We start from the raw sequence: 26120 nt of genomic DNA on the forward strand, positions 1-26120 counted from the left end.
AACAGCTCCGCGGGATCACAGTTTGTTTCCTTTAAAATGCTGCTCAGTTACCCATTCCTGCAAAACTCTGGAATCCACAGCTCATTGTTAACAGACACGGGTGTCAGTAGTGGGATACGAACCATGCTTCCATTCAGAGACCAGAACAGAGGCAGAAGTACGAATGGCTGTGAAAAGGCCAAAAAGTTTTGGAGGAAAGTTCATTTCGAAATGAAAAAATGTAAAAAAAAAACTAAATTTGCGCTGGACCCCAAAACTATGTCATTGGGAATGACTCCTTCAGCTACTGTATTGTGAAATCGTCAGTGGAACTATTTAGTTATATGACCACAGCAGTCAGAGTGGTGTTGGCTAACCTATGTCCTGGAATAGATGCATGGAAAGAGAAACAATCAGAATATGCAGTAATGGCAAAACTCGCGAATTTAGTAAATGATAGACTCATGGCAGAACATTAAAAAACTTTGAATCTTTATAATTTGTATACAACTTAACAGAACTGTAACAAAATGAACATTTGTATGGATTTGTATAATAGACCTTAGGTTACAAAAATATTTAAATAGAAGCTTTGTGTGTATATGATAAATATATAGTAGAAGAAATCTTGTCTGTCTGATCTAGAAATGAAATCATAATTTAAAATAATTTTTGCTTTAGATTTTTATAATCATATATGGTATTTCTCCAATAGCAAACTACCTAGAATTGGAAATAATATTTAGTATACTAACCTTTGTTTAACTCTTGATAAATGTCAGCTTGCTGAGTTATTTTGTACCATTGTGATTCAATGTTGTATTTGCCAGCAGGCAGACCCAGCAATACAGAGTTTTGCTGCTTAGCAAGAGATTTGGGGAAGTTGCTCCCGTCCTTCACTGTGATCAGATTACACACTGAGTTCTCGTCTCCCGTTTACTGTACAGGCATGTCAGCCAGGCCATAGCATGAGTACCTGCCAGCCATCTCATCCTAGGTCACCTCCGATGCAGCATCAGGCAGGTGAAGTCACTAACTTCCATGAAAAAATATACCTAAGGCAAATTCTGGGACTCCAGAATCCACAGATACCTGCAGAGTCTCTAGCTCAGGTGTGGGGAACCTCTAGCCCTCCAGATGTTGCTGCACTCCTGCTTGCTGGAGTTGACAGGAGTTGCAGTCTAGCAAGAGCTGGGGTGGCCAAAGATTCCCCACATCTCACCAGAGGAAAAGGATTCTGCATATGCTCAGGAGCACATTTGCCCTGCGGTCTTTGAAATGCTACATCCCCCTTGGAGATCAAGGATTTCTGTCATGCTCCAGGACACTCAGCCAAGGTGCCAGAATTTTGGTCAGCCCAAAGGTAGCTGCTGCACTCTTTAGACACAACGTTTGCTGAAATTGCTGATAAATTTGCGCTGGCTTCCTTGCCCTTTGAGACTATCTGAGGTGGGGACTGGAACAGGCCTGCCTTTGAGGACTTGTTAATTTATTTTAGCACTCCTTTGGAAACAAGCAGGTATGTGCTTTTTGCAGTCGACTGGGCATATTTCCAAATGTGCATTCCGCAGAAAAACAAAAAACTGTAAAGCATTCATGTGCCCGATGTGCCCATGGCTCTGGAATTCATGTGCTCCCATGCCAGAGAGGTTTTATAAGCAAATTTGATGGTTCCTTTCCCCACTTAGGCCAGACAGGTCCCCCACGCGCCTGCCTTTAATGTTATGGCCCACCATTAAATTTGCATGCACCACGAAATGTGCCACCCACATGGAAAGAGCAGGCTCCATTTACCCTTTTCTCTCCCGATTTGAGTTCCACCTGAAAATTATGTGGCAGAAGTTACAAATGCTTGCAAATCCATGCCCCAGCTTAATTCACAGAATGCGGAAGGCAGGGTAGTGATATCCTTAAGCCCCCCGCAGCAAACAGAAAAAGAGAGCCACCAAGCACCTTAGAAACAAATGGATTGATCGTGGCAGATAGGAGGGGTTGGATCTTTCTGTGGACGACATGGGCAGGCTGTAAGTAGCATCCTTTTCTCTTCTTCTCATTTGTGTCACAAACTGGGAGGTTTTTCTGGTGGAAACCTGAGTATCAGGTTTGTCCCTGTCCCTCCCTTGACCTCCACCTTACACCTTACATTAAGTAAAACAAAGGAAAATATATACATGTTCCTGTTTCCCAGCCAAGTTGAGTACCCCCTATTGTCCTGGCCAAGTGTAAAATAAAGGGTGTAGGAAATGAAATGATTGTTGCCTTTTCATTGTTTAAGGATGTTTTGTTAAGACTTTTGATTCAACACACTTATTTCAATATACAGTTGTACCTTGGTTTTCGAACTTAATCCGTTCCGGAAGTCCGTTCTTAAACCAAAGCGTTCTTAAACCAAGAAGTGCTTTCCCATAGCAGCAGGGAAATTTACCAATTTACAAATGGAACACACTCAACAGGAAGCGAAACATGTTCTGCATGCAAGGCAAAGTTCACAAACCAAAACACCTACTTCCGGGTTTGCAGCATTCTTAATCCAAGTTGTTCATAAGCAAAGCTGTTCTTAAACCAAGGTCCCACTATATAAGCGTCAATAGACTGACATTTTAAATAGGAAGCAACTCTTTAGGTTTCTAAGCAATTTGTTACCTTTCAATTAATTCACCAATTTTATAATGGCTCTTAGTACCATTAAATAATGCCTTACTGTGGTAACTTGGTTAATCCGTTCTGGAGTCCGGTCTTAAACCAAAGTGGTCTTAAACCAAGGCATGCTTTCCCATAGAAAGTAATGGAAAACGGATTAATTTCTCTCATAAATAAAAATTGCAGCAGGAGACTTAAAAAGCATCAGATTATGTTAAATTCTCTGGGAATGGAAATACTTTAAACGAGAAGTTATTGGGTAAGCTTTTTATCATAATCCCACAAAGCTCTTAACATGCAGCTGCTAACAAACAGTAAAACAAAGAAATAAAGAGTAGAATTGCTCCTTAAAGACGCAAAGCAAGCATCAGGCTGTAGGTTTGTTTTTTTAAAGAAGGTGTTTTATTTATCGAATCTGGCCATATATCAAGAACTTTTAAATGTACATCTTCTCATTAGAATTCAACTTGTCTCACACAAGGGTTGGCATACAACAGCTGCACTGAGGGGGGGGGGAGAGCCACCCCTTTGAAGGACAGCTGCTAAGTGTCTAGCTGAGGCTGAAAAGATTTACTTGAACCATGAAAACTTGTAACAAATTTTAATTAAATTAAATTTGGTACAAAACTCTTATGCATTACCGATAGAATGCTTCCCCCACTCTTGAAAAGAACCCAACCCCACCCAACCCCAAAATTACAACCAATATACATCAGTTCAATATACATCAGCCACAACATAATCTTGGATCAGCACCCCGCTCCCAGAGACAGACATGGTGATTTTTAAACCCATCATCCAGACACCAAGAAGAAAAATAGCTGGTACAAAAACTGAAGTTGATGTGTGTTTAAAAGACAGGAACAAAATTATTTCAATACAGCCTAATGGGGAGTGCCAACTCCTTTCCTGAGTGAGGCTCCTGTTCCTTTAACAGCAGTGCAAAAAAGGAAAACCTCAACAGGTACACTTTATCATGGAGCTGCAGTAACAGGAGCTGCACCTGCTAAATTTCTATGTGCTGCTATTAAATGCGCAAAAATCCTCTTGAGAAGATGCACTTGCAGCAGGGAAACAGGACCCGTTTCATTTCTCCCTGCTACATAAAAGGCACAGGAGTCTTCATTATAGGAAAGGGGGTTGCAATCCTAGTGGTGTTATGACCACACGGCAGCATAGCTGCTTCTTCTTTCGTGTATCAGATGTGTAGCACGGTAATAACCTCCCTTCCACCGCCTCCCAGCCCGCCCATCACCACTGTTAAAACCCTTTGGCATCAGGAACCAACATCCTGAATACTAGTTCTACTACAGTGCCAAACACAGGAGCAGCTTTGGATTGTAAGCAAAAAGGAAAAGATGTAGCTAAGTCCCCCCTAAATGGCTGCCTGTTCATAAATTTGCACACAAGAACACATGGTTAACTGGCAAGAACTGTGTTGTATTTTCATATCTTTAATTAAGAACCTCAGGACCAAGCCAGTGTAATTACAGAAGGAGTACGGGAGACTTACAGAAGCCACCTAAGCACCCCCTTGTAGAGCAGTCCGCTGGTTTCAGTATGTTTGAACACCAACATGCCCATTTCTTTCTTGGCATGCTTTCTTGACAGTACTGTCAGGCTTGTCCGCATGCCACAATTCCACTCCTGGGTAAAGCGGAGAGAAAATCCTCTGATCAAATTAAAAAGTGTCTCCCCCACAGGCATTTAAAAGGTTTTTTAGGACCTTGTGCCATTTCCCTTACACAAAAACAGTATTCTATTACCAAAAAAAGGGAGACAGAAAACAATCAAGGAAAATTTTCACTTGATCAATAGCGCTGGTTTAAAAACAAACTTTTGCAATTTCGTTGAACTCACTTTGGCTTGTGAGAAACAAAGTTTACCAATTTCAATGTACAACTCTCAGCCCATGTTTCCCTAGGGAGGGTATCTATAGATACATAGATATATAAAATTAAGCTAAGAAGAAACTGAAAACACGTTTTATAGTTCAGAACATAGGGATAAAGAAAACTAAGTGAATTTTGTGACCAAGTTGTTTTGTAGAAGTGAATGGAGAATCTGGGATCACTGGCGAGAGAGGCCAAGGGGGGAAAGTTTGATTAAACAACTCTCCGGACTTCAAAAAACCTCTTCAGATAGTAGATTTGTCCCAGTGTCATGGCAACTAGTACAAGAGCTTCAAAGAATGACCAGAGGACCACTCTGCTATTTGTGTTGTCGTTAACTAGTGAAAAAAAGGAGGAAAAAACACACTTGATTAATATACAGGAATGAAAAGAAGCTAAACACACTGAAGCCTAGAGAAACAAAGCATCACCTCCTCCCATACAAACCCACCCTGCATGCGCGGATCATCACCTGAAACCCTGTTCTGTGTTTCCAACCTGCCAGCTGAGGTACAGCAGGCAGCTACAGAAGGTTAGGCCTTCTGGGCACCCAGGCCATGGAACATTCCAAGAGATAGGAGTGGCCCAAACTTCATTGCCTTTCTACAAGATGCTAATAAACACATATTAAATCATGAAAATTATGGGTCTTTGCTTCTATTGATTAGTGCTGCAACATCAGGTGCCAGCTCCTTCTCCAATATGGCTGGCTACTTTATTTTGAATGTATAGTTCTTGGTAAATACATTGTCATTTTCTAAAGTGCTGCTTTGAGAATGATACTCGCCCTTACATTGGAAAAACAGTGTTAAGTGATGCAAAACAGGGGGAAATAATTATTGATGCAAAGGAAGTAATAACACCCAAATGTGCCCTGGGAGTACAACCATGTTTTATGCAATTTGTTTTACAGGATTCTCAAAAAAGGTTTCAAGTTTTCTCTTTTCTAAAAACATACCAGCATTTAAGAAGCAGCAAGTAGTAAGAGACTACTAAAGTACAATTAATAAATTTAATTGATTTAAGTATCTCTCTGCCCTGAACTTTTAAAAATGATTTTTATTAGTTTTACAAAATAAATCTCAAACTTAACACATTAATATTCAGAAATTAAACAAGATTCTTCTGAATCTTAGGACTTCCCTCCTCCCCTCTGTGGGTCCTTAGTATATCTAAGTCCAACTGCGTATTATAATTTCTCCACATTAAAATCCTCCAAAGTATCCAAAGTCTCTGCCACATTGCAGGAGTTGTTAAAAGTCTGCCAAAGAACTCAAGTCTTTAGTGGTCTTTTAAATACAGTTTTGATTCTCCTGATTTCTGATTTCTGTGGTGGGGAGCAGGAAGACAAGTCACTTTCTTGGCCTTCCCAAATGTATTCAACATGGAAAAAGACAGAAAGTTGGGGCTTATTAAGTGATAATGAGCATGAAGCACTTTGATGCACCATATAAATCAGCTGTGTTGATAGGAAGCTCTTATTTGGGGAAGGTTCTCAGGCAGGATGGAAGGAGAAAGAACTTGCCCATGTGAAGACCAGCTGGTGGAAACCCTTACATATATGGTTCTTAATTGTAAACTATATGCTGATCTCCGTCAGCAATTTCTAGATCAACTCTGCATCCCCAAATGGAAACCAGAGTTGGAGGTCATACATTTTCTATTACTGGGGAATGATCAGGAGCTCACCAAGTTAGTGGCTAAATATCTCTATTTGGTTTTTTGTCGTCAAAATACACTGCAGACACCTGATCTCCCTGGAGACCTAGAGATGTGACGACAGACTGCTCTGCCTCCTTTCTTTTAGCAAATGTTTTGTGCCACTGGGGAAGTGGTAATTCTGTAGTGATTTGTTTTGGATGTTTAGATGTGATGCCAATAAAAGGTTTGATGATGATGATAGTAACTCTTATAGCCTGCAGTTCTATTGTGGATGTTGAGGGGAAGCTGCCTCCTTCAGGATATGCATAGAAGCACAGGCTTCTAAAGCCCCTTGGATAATTTTCTAGAGAGCAGCTTTCTACCAAGTGCAGATTGACAAAGGAGAGGCAGCAATCTGCTACCCTTCCACTAGCCCACTAAATTCCCCTGCCACAAGGAACGGAAGGTTTTGCTGGATGGTGATGCAGGAAACCTGCACATGCCAACCCAAACCACTTACTTGCTCGGTGTATCCTTTCACGGACTTCCATGTATTCCTGTTCATGCTTGACAGCGGTCATGGCCACCGCTAATTCATTAATCATCTCTTCTAGCTTGTTCTGATGAGCTGCAGATGGATCACAAGACATCAGATTTGTGGTGTAAGCAACAAAACCCAGCAACAGTGGCATATAAGGCTGAAGTCTTCACAGCCAACAACTGCACATCTTGGGGAAGGGTTAATGTTTTTTAACCAGGCACAAAAATTCCCTTTACCTGGGTATTCATTCCAACTTCCAGTTACCTTGGGCAAATTAGATGAACAAGTACTGCTTTCATAGCATTACAACTAAGGTGCTTTAAATAACCAAGGTAAATAACTTTGTTATACATACAGAGTTCTGTTCTATAAGTCACATATGACTGCATTAACTTATATTCTGTAGTTGGTTGGCATCTGCCTGTCTCTGTCAAGAGACAATGGAGTGCACCTTCAGGGATGAAGGCAAACTGCTGCATTAGCAGCACGGGAATTGACCTCTCCAGCGTGCAAGCCTGGGCAATGTGTCTGGAGGTCCTGGCCTGCCCAGATTACAAGACCCTCTCTTGGCCTTGCTGATATGGTCCAAAGGAAAGCAGAACAAGACGTTTGGCACCAGCTTGGCTGCAGGAGCTGCCATAAAGAGGCATACAAGGTGCCATCCAACCATCTTAGGGACTCCAGATTTCTGTGGGGTTTACTGCTTAGTCTTTTCTTCCTACTCAAACTAATCTCTTATTCTCTGGGGCTTGTAGGGGGTAAAAGTCCCCTTCCACTATTCTATTGAACTGGCTGTCAGGCTGCAATCCTAGGTGTATTAAGACCCAGTATGTTCAATAGGACTTACTTCTGAATAGACATGTTTAGGATTGCCCTTTTAATTGCTGTGTTTTTAGGGTGATGCAGAAAGGGGTCTTGCTCAGCAGCATGTCCCTTTGAAGAGCGGCTCTGCTGCATCATCACTGCTCCAGCGGTGCCTGTTATCTCTGATCCCTGTCCTGACAGCTGCTTGGGACCCGGTGTGGCCTCCTCTCTCATCTAATCTCAGCCTTAAAGCAATTCCCTTCATCTACAGTTGGGTCCCTTTATGGCCAGGGAGATGGGGCCACGTCATGGGACCACCACCCCTCCTGGCAAACTGGAGAAGAGGCATCTCGATTCAAGGACCTAAGCATTTATTTGATCACTGAAAGAACCATTTGCCAAGCAGACTTTGCTTGCTGAAGTGTGACAAGGGAATGAAAAGCAGTTCTACTTGAAACCTACTACATTTATATCCTGCTCTTTTCCCAACAAGAGAAGTCAAGGCAACTCACATATGGGGTTCCCAAGCAACCTCCCATCCTGCCACTGACCAGACCCAGATCTCCTTAGCTTCAGCAAGGTGGGGGGGGTCTCATGCAAACTATGCCTGGAAAGCAAACTTACAAAACTATTTCACAGAAGCTTAATGCTGGGAGTGAGAACAGGACAGGTGCAGAGATTTCAATGAGCAAGCCAACAACCTTGAACAGAAATGCAGTACCTGGTGACTTTGTAGTTTTGTAGAATCCCATTCAAACAGAATCTCTGTTAGGGAGTGAAAAACTTTTACAGAGAGACCTTCCCTCCCTCTCACTCACACAGAAACACACTCTTCTCACACCCAGCAGCTTAGTTGACCCACTTTGAGAAATACTGGCACGAATTACTTTGCCTTCATGCTGTTTAGTTAGCACAAAAAGGCAGAATTCTTTCTAGAGGGATAAACTGGTATAAAGTGAGAGAAGAACAATGGGAAATACAAAGGAAGTCCTCAAACTTTACATCAAGACCTTCAGGTCCAAGGCAAATCACACAAGTAATGCAATATGGGTCCCCTATTAGTAAGACCACTCTTAAGCAAACTTTTAAACATGCCAACACCCACGCATGCGTGTTAAGTGGTGGTCTTCAGACAACGATCTCCCTCTCAAAATGATTTCAATCCGTCAAGAGTTTTGTGTGTGGATACTCAGGCTACTGGTAGTAATAGCTGGGACAGCACAAAAGGGCCCAGCCAATAGCCATCCTTGCAATTTTTGTCCTTAACACTGGCAGCAGGAGACCAGTAATGGCATGAAGGACAAGGAGGAAACTATGAAGTTTTAAAGCTGGGGTGAAGGGTCAATGGCCTCCTCAAGAGACATACAAAATAACAGGATGTGAGGGCAGAAGAGAGAAAAAGTATAGGAGTGTGCACCTTTCTTGACAATTAGCCACACCTCCTTAGGCCAGCCTACCTCACAGCTGAGAACCACGGTCATGATCCAAACCATGCAACTTGGTCTGAGTGTTTATACTTGCATTTCTCAAACAGAATCCTCCACAACTGAATGAGAAACCAGTTTTAAAAGCAGTTCCAGATTTGGTATTAAGAGAAGACTGCTGTTCAGATAGGGAATGGGGATAGGAAAGAGAAAAAAAGCCTAAGTAGCAATTTGGATCTTAATGGTTTAAGGACTTCAAAGTGGCAGGAGCTGTTCACACTCAGACCTGAGTGCAATACCGTTGTGGTAATCATTGCATATTAGCAGGAAGTCACACAAAGAGTGGCCCCAATAGGCATTAGCAGATTATGTAGCAAATTATGAGAAGCAAGGCAGGAGAACTGACAAGCTTCTTAAAAGCATTGCACATACCATCCCAGTTATCTCCACCACCTAAAAAAAAGCATGAGAAATGAACAAATATACAGGAAGATGCTGAGCAAGTCTAGTAAGCAAAGGTAAATACATCAAAACACACGATGGGCGAAATGAGGGATGAAGGTAAGGCTGCAAATGTCACAGGGAGAGAGGTATGAAGAAACCACTGTGAGAGGTGGGAGAAAAGCTACCAGCTACCTGACTCAAATGTTCTGGCACCAACTAGTCTTTAGAGCGCTGCTCTGCAGAAAGCTGAAGAATTATGTACAATTCTAAGACATCCCCTTTTAGGGACTTCAAGCCACAAGATTACCCATATTTCTTTTTCAAACTGAAGGGGGGGAAAGAGATCATTTAATTAAATATCCCTTATATTTCCCTGATCCATGTCCATCACATAGCAAAAAGAGCTAATAAGTTATACTATGAAGCATTTAAATCCAGGAGAGAATGCGTTTGGAATTCTGAAGCCCATAGAACAATATCTGGAAAACAGAGACGCAGGGGAAGGACAATAACATATAGGAGGAGAACATGGGTGAAAGGTGCCATTTTGTTTCCGGGATTCGCCCTCACCTTCTGTCTCCATATCTTGCCCCTTTGGAGCTTCACCAATGTCAATAGTGAACATCACTATCTTTGGAGTCATGGTGGACATTTTGTTGCTGAAGCAAAACTTGTATGTTCCATCCATGTGAGCAGCAAAGGTGTATTTCCCATTGGACTCTCTGTCTCCTTTGTAGATGACTTTGTTATCAGGCCCCATTATCTGGAAACAAGAAGGAAAACCTTTACTTTTTACCACCTTATGCATCATTCACATCAATAAATTACATAAGCCTTGGGGAGTAATTGGCTGACACATCGTACAAATGAAGTGACAAACCACAAGGGCAAATCGAGCATTTGTTGCTGCCTCAGCTGACATCTTCCAATTTTAACTTCCAACCAACGTTTAATTTTTATTTATTTGCTCTACATCTCATGTGCAGTTGTTGTGCAACCTGTAGCACTGAACACAAGGATCTTACCTGTGCTTGATGAAGCACCCTGCAGTAGGCACCAGAGAAGCATTTCTCTCCAGGCCTTTCTTACCCAAGGCATTGCATCATGTTCCCTCTATCCTCCGACTCTGAGCTTGCTTCACCACATGAGCAACACATCTTATCTACTCATGTAGCAGAAGAAAAAGGAGGGAGAACAAACAATGCCACTTCTGGCTGTGGGTGAGTGATGCCATTTTTAAATGTTCCTCCATATTAAAATACACACACTCCCTCCTCTATTGTTTTGCTTATCATAAACTGTACTCGGGGCAGCAAGGGGGTGAGGGTTCATTTTTGTTTTATATATGAAAACAATAAATCTTTTTATTAAAAAAAACACCTCCCAGCAAATTAAAACTAACACAACAGGAATTAAACCTTTAGCCCAACCTACTCACTACTGTGCTAATTTCCTTTAAACTAAACTAAACTAAAAGACAGGGAAGCTTGCAAACATGAAAACCCCAACTGCAGCAACTTTGTCCATTCTACTGCTTCACACAGCTGCATGAGCTTATCAGTGCACCTATTTCTCCACCAATGTGGAATTTTTTTAAGAATGCAAAGGGGGGCGGGGAGCAAACTGTGTTTAGAATGATGGGGAGGGTTTCAAAAACAAGGCATCCGAGGGCCAGTGTGCCTGTCTGAGTTGCTTTCTGCAACTACATCAGCATGAACAAAAGTCGGGGAGCATTGTGTAAGTTGACCTGATGGAATACAGTACAGTGGTACCTTGGGTTAAGAACTTAATTCGTTCCGGAGGTCGGTTCTTAACCTGAAACTATTCTTAACCTGAGGTACCACTTTAGTTAATGGGGCCTCCTGCTGCCGCTGCGCCGCTTGAGCACAATTTCTGTTCTCATCCTGAAGCAAAGTTCTTAACCGGAGGTGCTATTTCTGGGCTAGCGGAGTCTGTAACCTGAAGCGTCTCTAACTCAAGGTACCACTGTACTTCAAGTCTAGCTTGGCACACTGTGGTTGCTCCAATGCCTTCAACAGCTGTTAGTGTTTAGTTTCCATTTTATCCCAGACACATTTTGTCAAATCAACTAACTGTGGAAAGGAATTGCAACAAGCCCATGGAAAGATTTTATTTAACATTTTCAGAAGGTATGACCACCTAATACAGGGTTACAAACATAACTACAACCACACCCCCAACGCCAACAGACACGTCTCCATGCCCTACCCTCAATATGCTCCTAATGGCTAACCATCACATTCTGTCCTTCCACAGTTCCACTTCACAATAAAACCTTTTCTTTCCCCACCCCCACCCCCATGTAGTAACCTAGTACAGTGTGCATGAGCAAACATTTGTATCCTGGTGACATGCACAACATAGTAAGTTAGGAGTTAGCAGAAGGTCTCCTCGCTCACCCTCACTTCACAACCATTTTCTCATCGAGCCCCACTCCATCCCACCTTCTCTGATTAGCTAAGGCTCCCCCACACTATGAACTATGAAAGAGAAGTTCAATGCAGGAATGACTGTAGTGGTCACAGAGGGGAAAGACTCAATTTTTGGAAGACTCATTTTGTCACCTGGGCCAATCTCAGTAAAATATTATTTAAATAAATCCTGTGCTACATGTTGTCTTTTGTAATGAAGTAAGTTGACACTAATTTCATAGCCAAGTGTTTCCACACAAATCAGCCAAGTTAGAGTTAGTAAACTTTAAGTACCATCTTCTAACTGCTCTGCTGTACTTTAGAATCAAAGGGAACACATCCAGAGAGTGAAGCACTTCTCTCAAAACTCTGGTCCTCCTTTGCCCACAAATTTTTGTTTAACTTCATTCACACAGTACAGTGGTACCTCGGGTTACAGACGCTTCAGGTTACAGACTCCACTAACCCAGAAATAGTACCTTGGGTTACTTTGCTTCAGGATGAGAACAGAAATCGCACGGCGGTGGCATGGCAGCAGCGGGAGGCCCCATTAAGCTAAAGTAGTACCTCAGGTTAAAAACAATTTCAGGTTAAGAACGGACCTCCAGAACGAATTAAGTTCTTAACCCAAGGTATCACTGTACTCTAAAATCCTCTATTGTTCTTCCTCAGTCTCTCCCTTTAGCTGAAAACCCCTCCCATTCCAAATACAGCAAGGCATTTTGCTGATTTCCACCAAGCCTCTATGACTAGAGGGATTCAACTCTCTTCTAACAGCAGGCAAGAGGAACCTGTACCCCACTGCAATACCTTCACACTACCATTTTCATAATCCCTAAATGTCGTCTAAACAGAAATGATCTTAGCAGGCGCCCAAAAGAGTACAGCGAGGCTGCCTGCTTGGTCTCAATAGGCAGGGAGTTCCCAAGTGCTGGTGCTGCCCACTGAACGATCAGGCAATTACGAATGCGGAACGAGTATTATGTGGCGCTTGCGCCTCCTCTAGCGTAACCCCCTCGTGCTAATGCGTGCGGGGCGGGAGAGGATGCCAGCGAGGCTAAGCCCGGCACGAACCGAGCCCAGGCCCCCGGGGGGGGGGCGCCACGGGCTCCTCTTCGCCGCGCCCTGCACGACGGCCCTCCCGCCCGACTCGCCTCCACGTCGATGTCGAGGAAGCCTCCCTCGGCCACTTCGAAGATGAGGCCCATCTTGGTGCCGGACGGGACCCGCTCCAGGAAACACTCCTCGGCGTGCGCGTCGATGCTGACGAAGTAGCCGGCCGCCGGGGCCGAGAGCGCGGCCAGCAGCGCCAGCACCGCCCGCACCGGCGACATGGCGGCGTCGAGGGGGGAAGCGAACGAGGCCGGGCCAGGCGAGGGGAGGGGGAAGAGGGCCAACGGGCTCGCGCGCTGCGCTCCGGCGCCTGCCAAGCCCGCAGAGCAAATGGGCTTCGGCGGAGGGGCGGCTTCCGGCCCACGCCCCGCCCCTTCCGGCGCACGGGGCCCTCGCTCATAGGTCGGAGACGCGGCCCGATGCCACGTACGGCCTGCGGGGGGCGGGGGGGGATGGCGGCCCTCGAGGGAGCGACGGGGCGGCGCCTGGCTGCGAGGCGCGCGTTGATTGGGCGGGGAGGAGAGGAAAGGAAAGCGGACGGCGGCCCCGCGAGGCCAATCTGCGTGCTTGGCGCAGCTTATGGGCGAAGCGACGGGGGCCGAGAGAGGACATTCCTCGCTGCTCCTAGATTGTCCTGCCAAGGGAGGGCGCCAGGGGTGACTTCAGCGAGGGCCTTCCGCCCTCTTGTTTGTATTACAGAATCGCAGACTTGGAAGGGACTCCGAGGGTCATCTAGCCCAACCCCCTGCAGTGCAAGATATTATTTATTCATTTATTATTCAGATTACAGTAACAACATCGAAATAGCAAATTATCCAACAACAAACAGCCTGTCCAGACTTGTAATTGCACATTATGATAGTTACATTCACCCTCCTATTGCTGCTTTAATCTAAATTAGAAAGTGTACTAATGGGAAGACATAAGACCCTGCAAGCAAATTAGGGTTGTAGGATTAATGTTCATATCCTCTTCACAGACAAATCAGAATTCATGCTGAATAAAGACCTGGTCTAATCTAACCTCTGCATAAGCTTTGTGCAAGCAAATCAGGATGGACACTCAATGAATAGGTTGCCTGGAGAAGCCTGAAGGCTTCTTCCACCATGGGCAGTTAACGGGTTGGTGAGAGCTGCTGAAAATGCTGCCTGAATAATATTGGATCCATTTCGACACAGTGTAATTTCTGTCAGTGTACTATATTTGAGGGCAATTCTATTTTGAGAATCTTTTAGAAACCACTTTTGAGAGCCTCTCAGGGCTATAAATGTGAAATAATCTTTCATGGATTGGATTCCACTCAACCTGCACCCTTTAATGTAAAAGATTACTAACAGTTTGATCCTATACCTGTTTATTCTGAAGCAAGTCCCACTTTTAGCAAATGGTACATAAAACCTTAATGATACTGTTACTTGCAGCAGCTGGAGCAGACGTGCCCCAGTAACAGTGTATTAAGTCCCATCCTTGGGCAGATAAATGAAGCGCAGGGAAAAGGTATTAAACCTTTACTGTTCAGCTGTGTGAAGCAGATCACCGCCCTCCACCCCCTTGAAGAGTGAAAAAAAGCATACATGGGTCTGTACATTATTCAATATAATTAATATATCCTCTTACTAATTCCATCATAAGGTTATGGGCCCAGTTTAGGAATTATTTCCAGATATATTAAATAGTTTTTCAGCTTTTGAATGGATTTTGAGGCTTGAGTTTTAAACTGCAAAAGAGAGATTTTTTTTCTTAGCCTCACAGCACCAGAGAAAAACCCTTCCTATGCAACCTAGGAAGTAGGGAAAAGGCTATTTATTTTGGGTTTTTTGGATTTTGTGATGGTTTTTCCATTTTTTCTAGTGTTCTTTTTGAAAAATATTTCTTTTTATGACTTTTGGCATTTTTAATTTTAAGATGGATAGCAAGAGTTCCATTGCAGAGGAAAGCCCCAATTTACCTAAGCTTACTGAAAACAATTTCAACCAATGGAAAAGGTGCTTGGAAGCCAGATTTTTAGTTAGGGGAATAATGGAATGTATCACCCAGTTTGTATTAAGTATGTTCTAGCTTTTCAATAATGGATAGGAAGTCTATCATGTGACTGCTACTGTCCTTTTTGGATTCAAGCTTTAATCTAAATAAATCTCTCACCCAGGCACAGTGAGAGCACTTGTTTGTGAATCCAAATGCCTTTTGGATTTGAGCAGCTGTTTCACCTGTCTTAGTGTGAACCATCTGAGTATCTAAATATTGTCCAGAGTGATGGACACTGCTAGATTTTTCTGCTGCTGCCATTTCTTTATTAAGGTTTAGTTTTCACTGAGTGTCTCCTGTGGAACCGGTTCTGTATGTCCTACAGTTGAATTGCAACATTATTATTGTGTCCATTTTGGACAGAATAGCTTTCTCTGTACAATTTGAAAATGTAAAATGCCAGGTGACCAGAGATCACAGCTGTCAACGTTTCCCTTTTTTAAGGAAAATTCCCTTATTCCGAATAGGATTCCTCGCAAGAAAAGGGAAAAGTTGACGGGGCAGCCAGAGATGGTGAATTATATGCTGAAGCATGTTTGATTGATGGTGTATATGATACTAATCTTTCAGAACCCCAGTCTGCAAATGGAGCACATTCATGCCAGAAGCATGAAGCAGATCCAGAACTTTGGCATAGAAGATCTGGTAACAGAGAGATCAAAGCCATTGTGGAATTGTAACACAAGGAGCTTGTAAGAGGGGTGAAGGTAGCCCAGAGTTCACCAACCACAATAAAGTTTCTAAGTTGCATCACTGAAGAAAGTGTTAAGCATTCTTTTCCTCCATGTACAGAAAAGCGCCAGAGTGCTTGATGTAGTCTACAGTGTTGTATGGGATCCAGGGAGTGCCCTCCAGCAGCATAATGTGGTTTGCTGGAGCCTGGGGTGCACACATGCTGGAGGTGCCTGCACCTGCTGGGCCAGCCTAGCCCTTGCCGCAGTCACCATCAGATCAACCCCCTGCCAAGCGGGGCCACACTGCACTGCCTGCCCACCTGCACGGGGGAGGCCGGTTGGTTGATGCGGCCCTTCACGGGCAAATCCCCCCCAACACCCAGGGAGAGAAGTGCCAGCCTACACTGGGATCACCCCTTGCCCGCCTCCCTCCATTCAGCGAGGACATGGCAGCAAGGCCAGGCTGGAACCGGGGCCCAGAGACCCCTGGCAGCAGGAAGGGAAGGATAGGGAATTGGGGACGGGGCCCAGCAGGTCATTCCTGGGCAGGATGGGTATCCACACAGAAGCCAGCGCCTGCGTGGTGGCACCTGGTTCGCCCCCCCCCTCAAAATTGTGCACCCGGGGCCACAGCCCCACTGCCCCCCAATGCTATGCCACTGGTTTCCTCCCTAAAGAAAAGATGTATATTCTAATCTTACTATTTGATTTCTCAAGATACTGTGCTGTGTATTTTCTCAATGAGAAAAGCGAAACAGTGGAGATGTTCAGAAAATACCTTGCCATGGAGAGCAACAAGTTTCAGAGGAAACCCACAACTTCTCGTCAGCGACCACAGGGATGAGTTTAATACATACCACATTCAAACCCTCCTGGAAAAGGAAGGGATTACATGTGTAAAGAGTGTTAGTGGCACTCCATAACAGAACTCAGCTGCTGAGAGAAAGTTCAGTTCTCTTATGGAGATGACTAGGTGCGTGCTGAGAGATGCTGGCCTTCCCAAATACACTGCAGTGGCTACTGCATGTCCCCACATGCATTTGGGAGCACCACACACTATTACAAGGAAATGGGTATTCAAGGTAAAGCAGAGGGCAGAAGGTGAAGTTGAGTGCTACAAAGCAAGATGTGTGGTGAAAGGTTACTCGCAAAAGTACGGAAAGGACTATGATTAGACTTTTGCCCCTGTAGTGAGACACACCCCCAGTAGTCTGATCGTTTGTTGTTGTTGTTGTTTAGTCATTTAGTTGTGTCCGACTCTTTTTGACCCCCTGGACCAGAGCACGCCAGGCACTCCTGCCTTCCACTGCCTCCTGCAGTTTGGTCAAACTCATGCTGGTAGCTTCGAGAACACTATCCAGTGGCGTAGCATGGGGGGTGCAGGGGGGGCCGGCTGCACCGGGCGCAACATCTGGGGGTTAGGGTTAGGGGGCGCAAATCCACGGGTTAGGGGGCGCAAATTACTTGCCTTGCCCCAGGTGCTGACAACCCACGCTACGCCACTGACACTATCCAACCATCTTGTCCTCTGTCGTCCCCTTCTCCTTGTGCCCTCCATCTTTCCCAACACCCTTATTCCCCCAACAGAGCTACAGTTCCCAGAGTGGTTAACAATAAATCCTTCTTCCAAGGGAACTCTGGGAACTGCTGAGCTGAGCTTAGGGTACTCCTTACAACTCGCAGCACCCTTAACAAACTATAGTTCCCAGGATTCTTTGGGGTGGGGAAGCCATGACAGTTTAAGTGGTAGAATAGTGCTTTAAATGTATGGCATGGTTCCAGATTATTTTCTCCATCTGTCAAATGGGTGTAATACGTCTAGTCTCACCAAGTTATTGTATGGACATTTCATTGTCATCTTTGTAAGGGTCTGCTATTTTGATGGACTGCCTGAGTTTTTGAAACAGGTTAGTCTGTCAAGAGATAGATTATCCTGTGTTGTGTGAAGGAAGTTGCCTGGGGAAAGCTAAATTACTAAAAGGCTGGGTAATCTCTAAGATTATATATATATATATATATATATATATATATATATATATATGGAATCTAATGGAAACACACTGGTGTATTTTTTTTGCCTTCTCAGCCATGTAATTTGTTGATTTTAGAATAGCTCGGGGGAAGTTGGCTCATTTCACTTACCATGACTGACTGGGTTGTGATACACTGTGACTGTTTTCACAAGTGATGTTTGAGTCAATGATTGCATTTCCAGCTTCCATAAATTGAATGAAAAGGCCTCATTGACTAGAGGGTACAACTGATTTAGGAATAGCTCTCTTCCATTTTGTGCCTGATAATAATAACATTCAAGTGTTGCATTCCAGATGTGTATTCCCCATCCTAGCCATCTTGATAGAAGGCAATGGTAGAAGTTTATAAAATTATGCACATCATGCAGAAGGTGGATGATGTTCGTTTTATCATCATTGTTATCACTTCTTCAACTATTGCTGGATGTCCTAACTCATTACCTGGGAGTAAACCCCATTGAACTGAATAGGACTTGTTTTTGATTAAACATTAATAATTAATTAATAATGTTGCTGAACCCTGGAGGAACACAGATGAAGCTACTATTTCATACTAGTACCACAAAGTATGATATATCACATTTATGGAGAAACCCCCAAAATGATAGTTTTATGTGGCACTTCAAAGACAGACACATTTACTTGGAGCTCTTTTATTAGTTATATTGATAAGGAAGACAATTCACAGCATCCTCTCTTATACTATGTAAGAATTTGGAATGCTTAACATCTGTATTTAGGTTTTAGTACCACATTCCCATTATGTTCATTGTGCTTGCTTAATATGATCATCCTTTTATATTTTGTAATGTAAACAGTTTTCCTGGCCTGAGTTTTGCTGAAGTGTTATTATATAGGAGCCACTGTGTATAGATTGCTAACAAAAAATTTTTGTTTTTGTTTTTGTGGGGTTGTAATATGGGGAGAAATAGTTATTTGCTCAATTGTTACTTGATGCATTGCAACCCTCCTCCTTTGCAGTAACTGTTACTGACTAAAAACGACAAATATATGTACTGCTGAAGGCATTGTTATTATTCTGAACCTAGATATTATTATTATTGAAAGAACATAAAAGTAAAAAAACAACAACAACACAACCAACCCCACATGATTAGTACTGCACTGGAATTGTTTTAATAGCTGCTTTGTATTGTGTGTGTGTGTGTGTGTAGCCTACTGCTTTTCATCGTTTTGTCACTTGTGTTTTTTAAGCAGTTGTTAACTTACTGGTTACAGTTTCCAGAAGGTTAGTGGGTTGTGTCAGTCCCACTGCAGCAAAATCAACAGGGTCCTTGGGGTACCGTAACAAATTTATGAGGGCCAAAGCTTTCCTGGATCAGAGTCCACTTCATCAGTGTAACCTTCAGCCTCCTTCATGCATCTGTTGAAGTTAATTCTAGCTCATGAAAGCTTATTCTGCTATAAAAGTGCCTTTCTTGAAAGTTAATGCAAAAAAAACCCAACAACACCTCACTAACAATGAAGCCCAATGAAGTCCAAGTCCAATGAAATGGGCTTCACACCATAATAAATTTGTCAGACTTTAAGGTGCCCAAATGTTTAATGCCTGGTTTTGCTTCATTTTATAACTACCCTGTAAGTGTCTTGTGATGGCACCTTAAAGACAAAGGTCACTCACACCTTACATTGAAAGCACTCTTGTATGACTTTTAACAGGCATGGCTTCCCCCAAGAATCCTGGAAACTGTAGTTCCTTAAGGGCATCTGAAATATACTCAGAGTCGCAAAGTGATTTCATGCTCTTTATTCAGCTCATAGTGGTGAGGAGGAATGAATGAATGTCCCCTCAAAGTATCTGCTTTATATACATTATTTACACAATGGGCTGCACATGATTGGCCACCACTGAGGGCTATGGTGAAAAGTGCCCCTTCAGCTGTTCCATTATTGTTTTGTATGGAACAGTAGCAACGTCTTCAGGCGCAAGGAGAGCCCGGGCGATTTCTAAACGTCTCCTCTCCGCAGACGCTGAAGAATATTGCCCTCTTCTTGGCGTCTTCTTCATCGGTGACCCCTTTGGCTTCTAGGAGGAAGGTGAAACGGGAGGCGTACGCTTCCCAGTCTCCAGATGCTGGGTTGAACGGCGAGAAGCCGCTGTCGGTTGCCATTCTGAGTTCCTTGTGTCCCGGAGCTGAAGCCTGGATACACGGTGCGAGGCAGCGGCAGGTGGCGGTGCTGCGGTGCTGTGTGTGGCAGTCAGCTCAGCGGGATCCCACCTTCATCGCCAGTGAAATATACTCAGAGTCGCAAAGTGATTTCATGCTCTTTATTCAGCTCATAGTGGTGAGGAGGAATGAATGAAAGTCCCCTCAAGGTATCTGCTTTATATACATTATTTACACAATGGGCTGCACAAGATTGGCTAATTCCGGAATTCTACTGTAAGCCAATCAGGCTGTGGATTCACTTTTATCTGGAGCATGATTGGGTGGTTCCTGCCAACCAATCATACTGCTGCATTGTTCTAGGACCAATCAGACTGCTGCATTCTGAATCCTATTGTTCTAGGACCAATCAGACTGCTGCCTTTTGGATCCTATTGTTCTAGGACCAATCAGACTGCTGCAGTTTGGATCCTATTCAACTCAGTACATAACAGCATCCTAACAACTCGCAGCATCCTTAAGAAACTACAGGTCCCAGGACTGGTGGTGGTGGGGAGCCATGCTGTTAAAGTGGCGTCAGAGTGTTCGTGTGACAACAATCTGACACAACCAACACTTTATTGGATTGCCTTCTGCTTCATCAGAAGCATGACCTGTTGTTATTAGCTTCCTTGAGTTTTTTAAAGCAGGCTGCAGATGTTTCAAATCAAGGACAGCCAACACAGTGTCCTCCAAACGTTGGAAGCCAGACTGCTGGTCCATCTAACTCAGCCAAAGGAAGAAGGACCCTGTGTCCCTCCAGCTCATAGCTGTCAATGTTTCCCTTTTTAAAAGGGAAATTCCCTTATTCCAAATAGGATTCCTCGCAAGAAAAGGGAAAAGTTGACAGGTGTGCTTCAGATCAGCCTTCCCCAGCCTGGTGCCTTCCATATATTTTGGAAAACAACTCTCACCAGCAAGTATAGCCAGCAATCAGGAATAGGGATGGAAGCCATTTGGTTCTTTCAGCCTGACTCTATTTTCAGGCAGGATCCAGATCACAACCTGTCAAAATCAGGTGGGCAATTATAGTTGGAAGCTCTTGCCCAACAAACTCGCTTTCCCAAAAGACCAGACTTTTTGCGATAAAGAAAGTGAAGGGGAAATGCACTGGGAAGTGTGGGGTGATGCTTGCTTTGGCTCAATTGTTATCTAACTTCCCCACAAATGAATCAGAGGGTGCTCAGTAAAAATCTGGGATTGTCTGATCTCCATGCAAACAAATCAAAACAGACCATCGTGAAGGGCGTGTAGCCCAAAATTTATTGAGGCTGCCAGGTCGGGGAAGCCCATTCCAGATGTTCTGGGGGCCCAGCTCTTTTCTTTCCCACCCAGCCAAGGACAAATGGGAATTAAGAACGCAACAGCTGGCTGGATCAGCATCCTTTTCTCTCAGCAGCCTGTGGGAAGCCGGGAAGCTGGACCTGAGCGCAACAGCCCTTTGCCTCCCTGGGATTCAGAGGCAAACTGTCTCCGACCTGCAGCCCCTGATCGCCTTGTCCTCCGTGAATCCGTCCGCTCCTCTTGTAAAGCTGCCCGGGATGGCGCCCGCCTCCGGCTCCTGGGTGATGAGCCGCTTTCCTTCACCTGCCCGGGATCTTCTTCCCCCGTTCAGCTTCCTTGGAACATCCGGGAGGATTCCCCGGGCAACATCTGGCGGGCCGCCCCACGCCGCTGCTTCAGCCAAACCAAGGAGCCGGGGAACCCCATCCTGGGGAGCTGGGCTGGCGCATCCTTCGGCGCCGCCATTCCCGATCCCCTCGCCGAGCTGCTCCCGAGTCCAGCCCAGCTGTTCTTCCCAGCTTGGATGGGGCGGGGGCGGGCCTGCGTCCCGGGCAGCCTCGTGCCCTCCTCCTCCTCCTCCTCCTCCTCCTCCCTCCGTCTCGGCCTGATCACAAGCTCAAGTTTATATTGGAAGTGAGCGGAGGGAGGAGGCGGAGGAGGGGTCTGGGGCTCGGCGGCCACCGAGATTTGCTCCTCGCCCTCTCCGTCTTCTTCCCGGGATGCCCGCCGGACCTCCGCAGGGGCCGGAGTCGGGGTCGGGCCGCGGGTGTCCAGCGCCCAGCTGCTGCCTCTAGCTAAGTTTTGCCGCGGCGCCAAGCCAGAGAAGTTTGCAAGTTGCGCGGCCCGCGGGCTCGGCTCTCCGGCCCTTGGGAAAGGCCGCTCCGGTGCCCCGCGAGGCTGGCTGGCCTCCGCCGCCGCCTGGGAGGGCGCCTGGGCCGGGGAAGCGGGCAGCGGCGGCAGGCGCAGCCATGGACGGCGTCTCCGGCCTGGGCTCTCCGGCGCTGGAGAAGAACGTGGCCGAGCTGACCGTGATGGACGTGTACGACATCGCGTCGGCGGTGGGCCAGGAGTTCGAGCGGCTCATCGACCAGCACGGCTGCGAGGCCATCGGGCGCCTGATGCCCAAAGTGGTGCGCGTGCTGGAGATCCTGGAGCTGCTGGTCGGCCGCAACCACCTCAACCCGGAGATGGAGGAGCTGCGCCTGGAGCTCGACCGCCTCCGCCTGGAGAGGGTGGATCGCATCGAGAAGGAGAGGAAGCACCAGAAGGTCGGCCGCCGGCGGGGATCGGGGCTTCTCTCGGGGGGGGGGGTTGGTTTCCCTTGCGCGGTCCTCCAGGCAGGGACCCGGCTGCGCGGCGGCGCGCTGGTGCCGGAGGACTTCGCGGCATCCGCCTCGGGTGCCCGGGCTCGCCTTTCTTTTCTGCTCTTTACTCAGAATTTAAGTCCTGCTGGGATCGGTGGTTTACTCGCGGGAAAAGGATGTCGTAGGAGTGAGGATCCTCTACACGGAAGTGGGTGGAATCCGTGCAGAGCATTTGCTGACCCCAAAGCAAAAGGGGGAAAGTCGCCAAGCCCCGAGGAAGCCCTTGAGCCCATCCCTTCCCTGTAACTCTTTCCAAGAATGGGGTTTACTCCTAAAGAGGGGTGGAGGAAATGTGGCCCCTCGGGCCTCTCTGCCAGGCCCCCAGAACTCTCTCTAAACAACACACTCTCTCCCCCCAGGACCCTATTTTTGCCTGGCTGGAAAGTGTCCTTTAACGGTGACAATGGCTTTTGCGTACCGGGAAGGTGGATAGAGAGAAGTCTGTGTAGAAACTAGCCTTCAATGCTATACAAAGGCAACATATGTGGCCCTCGAAAAGGTTGTCCCGAAGCAAATATGGACCTCAGGCTGAAAAAAGGTCTCCCTTTCCTACTGTGGAATAGTATGTCTGACATGAGACGAGTCTCTGAACATGGGCAGAATGCCATTCAGTCACCATTGACTAGCCACCCTGTTCATACAGTTGAACATCATTCAACTGAAAGGTGGGATATAAATCTTTAAAACAACCAACCAAACATATCTGGATACCATTCAGGTTAAAAGCTTCCAGATAAACTTCTGCCTCAGAACCACTTAGCACATCATTGATTAGGTATTCATCAATAAATATTGCCTGGGTGGCTTACAAACAAAAATATGAAGCACACAAGTATTATTTAAAACCAGCAATGAACAATAAAAATATATTGGAAATCTCTATTTGCATAGAGGCAGCATAAAACAATTTGCAGCCCAGCTTTAAAATAAAAAGGGATTCACTTTGCCCAAATTTACTAGCCTGAGCCTATGCAAGTTTACTCTAAAGTACCCAATGAGATTAACTCTTGAAATTAAGTGGGGCTATAGTTGCAGTCTTAGAAATTAAGGTGCTCCTGGCACTCATTGAGGCAGAATTCCTATCCCACTTGATTCTAACCAGAAAAGAGGTTATTTGGTGATGAAACAGATTCTTACTATTTTTATTAATTACATTTATATCCCACCTTTCTCTCAAGGACCTCTAGGCACATATATGTTTCTCCTCATTTTATCCTCACAATGATCTTGTCAGGGAGGACAGACTGAAAAATAGTGATGGGCCGAAGGTGAGCCTCATGGCTGAGTGGAGATTTACACTTGGGTCTCCCCAGGCTTAGTTTAGCATTCTAAGCATCCATCAGCCTAGCTCTGTACTCTGCACTTGCCTAGAGGCACTCAAGATGTTTTTCTTACGAGTCCTACTTTTTACATGCAGTAGAGTTGATCCCTGGCTTCAAATACAAGTTCTGGGGCTTTGAGGTTCTGCAAGCTGAGCTTGGGCTACATTAGAGCCCTAGGAAGAAGGAAAAAGAGATGGAAGAGATAAGAAAGGATATGGGATGGGAACTAGGGCGTATTAATTTATCCACTGTACCCATTCAGTTCTTGCCTAGAATTATGCTCTGAGCTGACATCAGCCTCCGATTTGGTTGTGCATTAAAGTTGTAAACGAGAGGCTAAAATAGAGTCACCAGCCACTAAAAAGATCACAGGCCTTTGACTCACTTCTCCCTCTGTCTGCCCAGAATAAATTGTGCAACAATAGCTGGGCTGTCAACTCTGGTGGATGGAGGTAACTGTTGCAGAGAGGCACTGCGTAATTGTAATTCTCTGGAATTCATTGATTCCAAATATTGGGGTGTATAGCTTTGGGTAACAACAGCAGCCCCAAGATAATCTCAGAGCTGCACCCTTCCAGGGAAATTTCTCATCCAGATCACTTTCCATTCAATTAAAGAGCAAAAAATGAGAGGATGGGGAACACTAAGCCTTCTGGGTAATTATTTCAAGCCAGCCCTGGCGAATTTATGGCCCTCCAGATGTTTTGGGGACTACAGTACCAAACACTGCTGATTATTGGCTGTGCTGGATGATGGGAGGTAGAGACCAGCAGCATCTGGGAGGGGCGTGGGTTCCCCACATTGTTTTAAGCAAAGCTTTGTCTGTAGTTAGCCATGGCCATATTGCATTGGGGCAATTACACCAGGTCGTCCTTTATCCTCACAACAGACATGTAAGGTAGGTTAGGCTGAGAGTTGGTGCCTGGCCCAGTGAAAACATCAATGAGTTATGTGAGTGTTAAATGTAAAACTACACATGCTCAGTTATTTTTGTTTATCAAGGTTGGCAAAATGTGTTTGCGTTTTGCTGAGGGTTATGAAACTGCACATGATCAGAATATTTTTTCATAGCCCATCAAAGCTTATGCCATGATCCATTTGGAAGTCTTTAAGAACCCACATGACTTAATTTTATGGTACCTTATTTAATGCATTTGGTGGGGTGGGTGTCCTATTTTGGGAACTGCACCAGGCACCCCTCCCTCCTTAATCCAGCCTCTCAGATCCTCCCTTGTGTGTTGCTTTCAATCTCAGAGTGGAGAAGTGGCTGGGGAGGAGAGAAAGATGGCTCTCCCCAATCCACGGCCGGCTGGTGTCTTTCCTCATGGGCTTTGTTTGCTACTGGCACTGCAAAAAGTGCTTAAAAATTCCTTCCTGCTCAGCAGGTTTTAAAGCAATAACGGAAGAGAGGGGTGGGAAGGGAAGGGAGCATGGCTAGAGGAGCAATAACTAAGACCTCCTCCTGCGATAAAAGCTGGGGAGGGGGTTATTGGTTTGTTCTTGTTTTTAATATGCATTTTCTGTTTTTGTCTTGTATTTTTATGCTGTGAACTGCCTTCATCTACGGATGAAGGGTGGTATACAAATTTAATTAATAATAATAATAATAATAATAATAATATAAGACGAAATGGGTTAAGGAAGGTGACAGTAATACAAACGTAAACCAGTAGCAAACCAACATTCTCTGATCATATTGCATTGTGGGAAAGCAGCTATATTAGGCTTGCCAAGTGTGGTTGCCAGCTTACCAGAAGATGGCATGTCTTTGTGCCTTAAAGAGCAGTGGAGATCTACCAACAAAGCTTTTTCATAGCAAAGAGGTAAACATTAACATCCGCTGAGGTCTATGTATCAAGCTGCTTGGTAAAGCTTGCAGCCCTCAATATGTTGCTGGCCTGCTGCTCTCATAATTCCTGAGCCATTCTGGCTGGGGTTGATGGGAGTTGGAGCTGGGCAACATCTGGAGAACCAGAGGTTCTCCACGCTGACTTCAGTCGCAGGAGCAAGAGCTGAGAAGAATGCTGGCAAACATATGTTCTCCCAAACCTTTCCTGAGGCCCCACCAAGCATCTCTCTCTGGTTTTCTCCTTAACACAGCACTCCACGCCTCCCTCTGGAGCTGGGATCTCAGCCTTGGTTGTCAGTTTACTCTGCAGGTGCAGACCAGGGTCTTCAGAAAAAGAAATAGCTCCATAGCTCAGCAGCAGAGCAGCTGCCTTGCAGGGAGAAGTTGCAAGTCCAGTTTCTGGCATCTCCATGTGGAAGTGCGAAAGACTCCTGTATAAAACTGCAAAAGTCTGATACTAGTCAGTGCTGGTAGGGTATGGATAGCCTGTT

General features: G+C 45.2%; 2 protein-coding genes across 4 annotated transcripts in view; one reads left to right on the forward strand and one right to left on the reverse strand.

Moving 5' to 3' along the window:
- Positions 1 to 2998: 2998 nt before the first annotated feature.
- Positions 2999 to 13341, reverse strand: TMED2 (transmembrane p24 trafficking protein 2). Of its 2 annotated transcripts, XM_083590700.1 has the most exons (5): positions 12952 to 13244; positions 9936 to 10128; positions 9354 to 9374; positions 6673 to 6780; positions 2999 to 4849 (listed from the first exon to the last, which is right to left on the reverse strand). In XM_083590700.1, the coding sequence occupies exons 1-5, from the start codon at positions 13129 to 13131 to the stop codon at positions 4725 to 4727; spliced, it is 627 nt and encodes a 208-aa protein (XP_083446826.1). In that variant the 5' UTR covers positions 13132 to 13244; the 3' UTR covers positions 2999 to 4724. The 2 variants fall into 2 exon arrangements, with proteins under 2 accessions (XP_083446826.1, XP_083446825.1); XM_083590699.1 differs by lacking the exon at positions 9354 to 9374 and having other exon boundaries at positions 12952 to 13341.
- Positions 13342 to 21091: 7750 nt separating this feature from the next.
- The window catches only part of RILPL1 (Rab interacting lysosomal protein like 1), a 34941-nt gene continuing 29912 nt past the window's right edge, over positions 21092 to 26120 (forward strand). Inside the window, exon 1 of one of the 2 annotated variants that reach the window (XM_083590406.1) lies at positions 21092 to 22362. In XM_083590406.1, coding sequence (XP_083446532.1) covers positions 22063 to 22362 — 300 coding nt within the window. In that variant the 5' untranslated portion in view covers positions 21092 to 22062. The remainder of the gene's footprint in view (positions 22363 to 26120) is intronic. The other variant, XM_083590405.1, reaches the window with a different exon arrangement.

The sequence above is a fragment of the Podarcis filfolensis genome, assembly GCF_964270895.1.
Source record: "Podarcis filfolensis genome assembly, chromosome: 16".
Lineage (NCBI taxonomy): Eukaryota > Metazoa > Chordata > Lepidosauria > Squamata > Lacertidae > Podarcis > Podarcis filfolensis.

Bases quoted from the DNA above. Each gene is read 5' to 3' on its own strand.
- TMED2 (XM_083590700.1), bottom strand. From the start codon at position 13,131: ATGTCGCCGGTGCGGGCGGTGCTGGCGCTGCTGGCCGCGCTCTCGGCC. The intron at 6,781-9,353 runs GTATGTGCAATG...ATCCATCTGCAG, and splicing joins TGGTGGAGATAACTGGGATG to CTCATCAGAACAAGCTAGAA. The intron at 4,850-6,672 runs GTAAGTGGTTTG...TTTTTTCACTAG, and splicing joins TGAAAGGATACACCGAGCAA to TTAACGACAACACAAATAGC.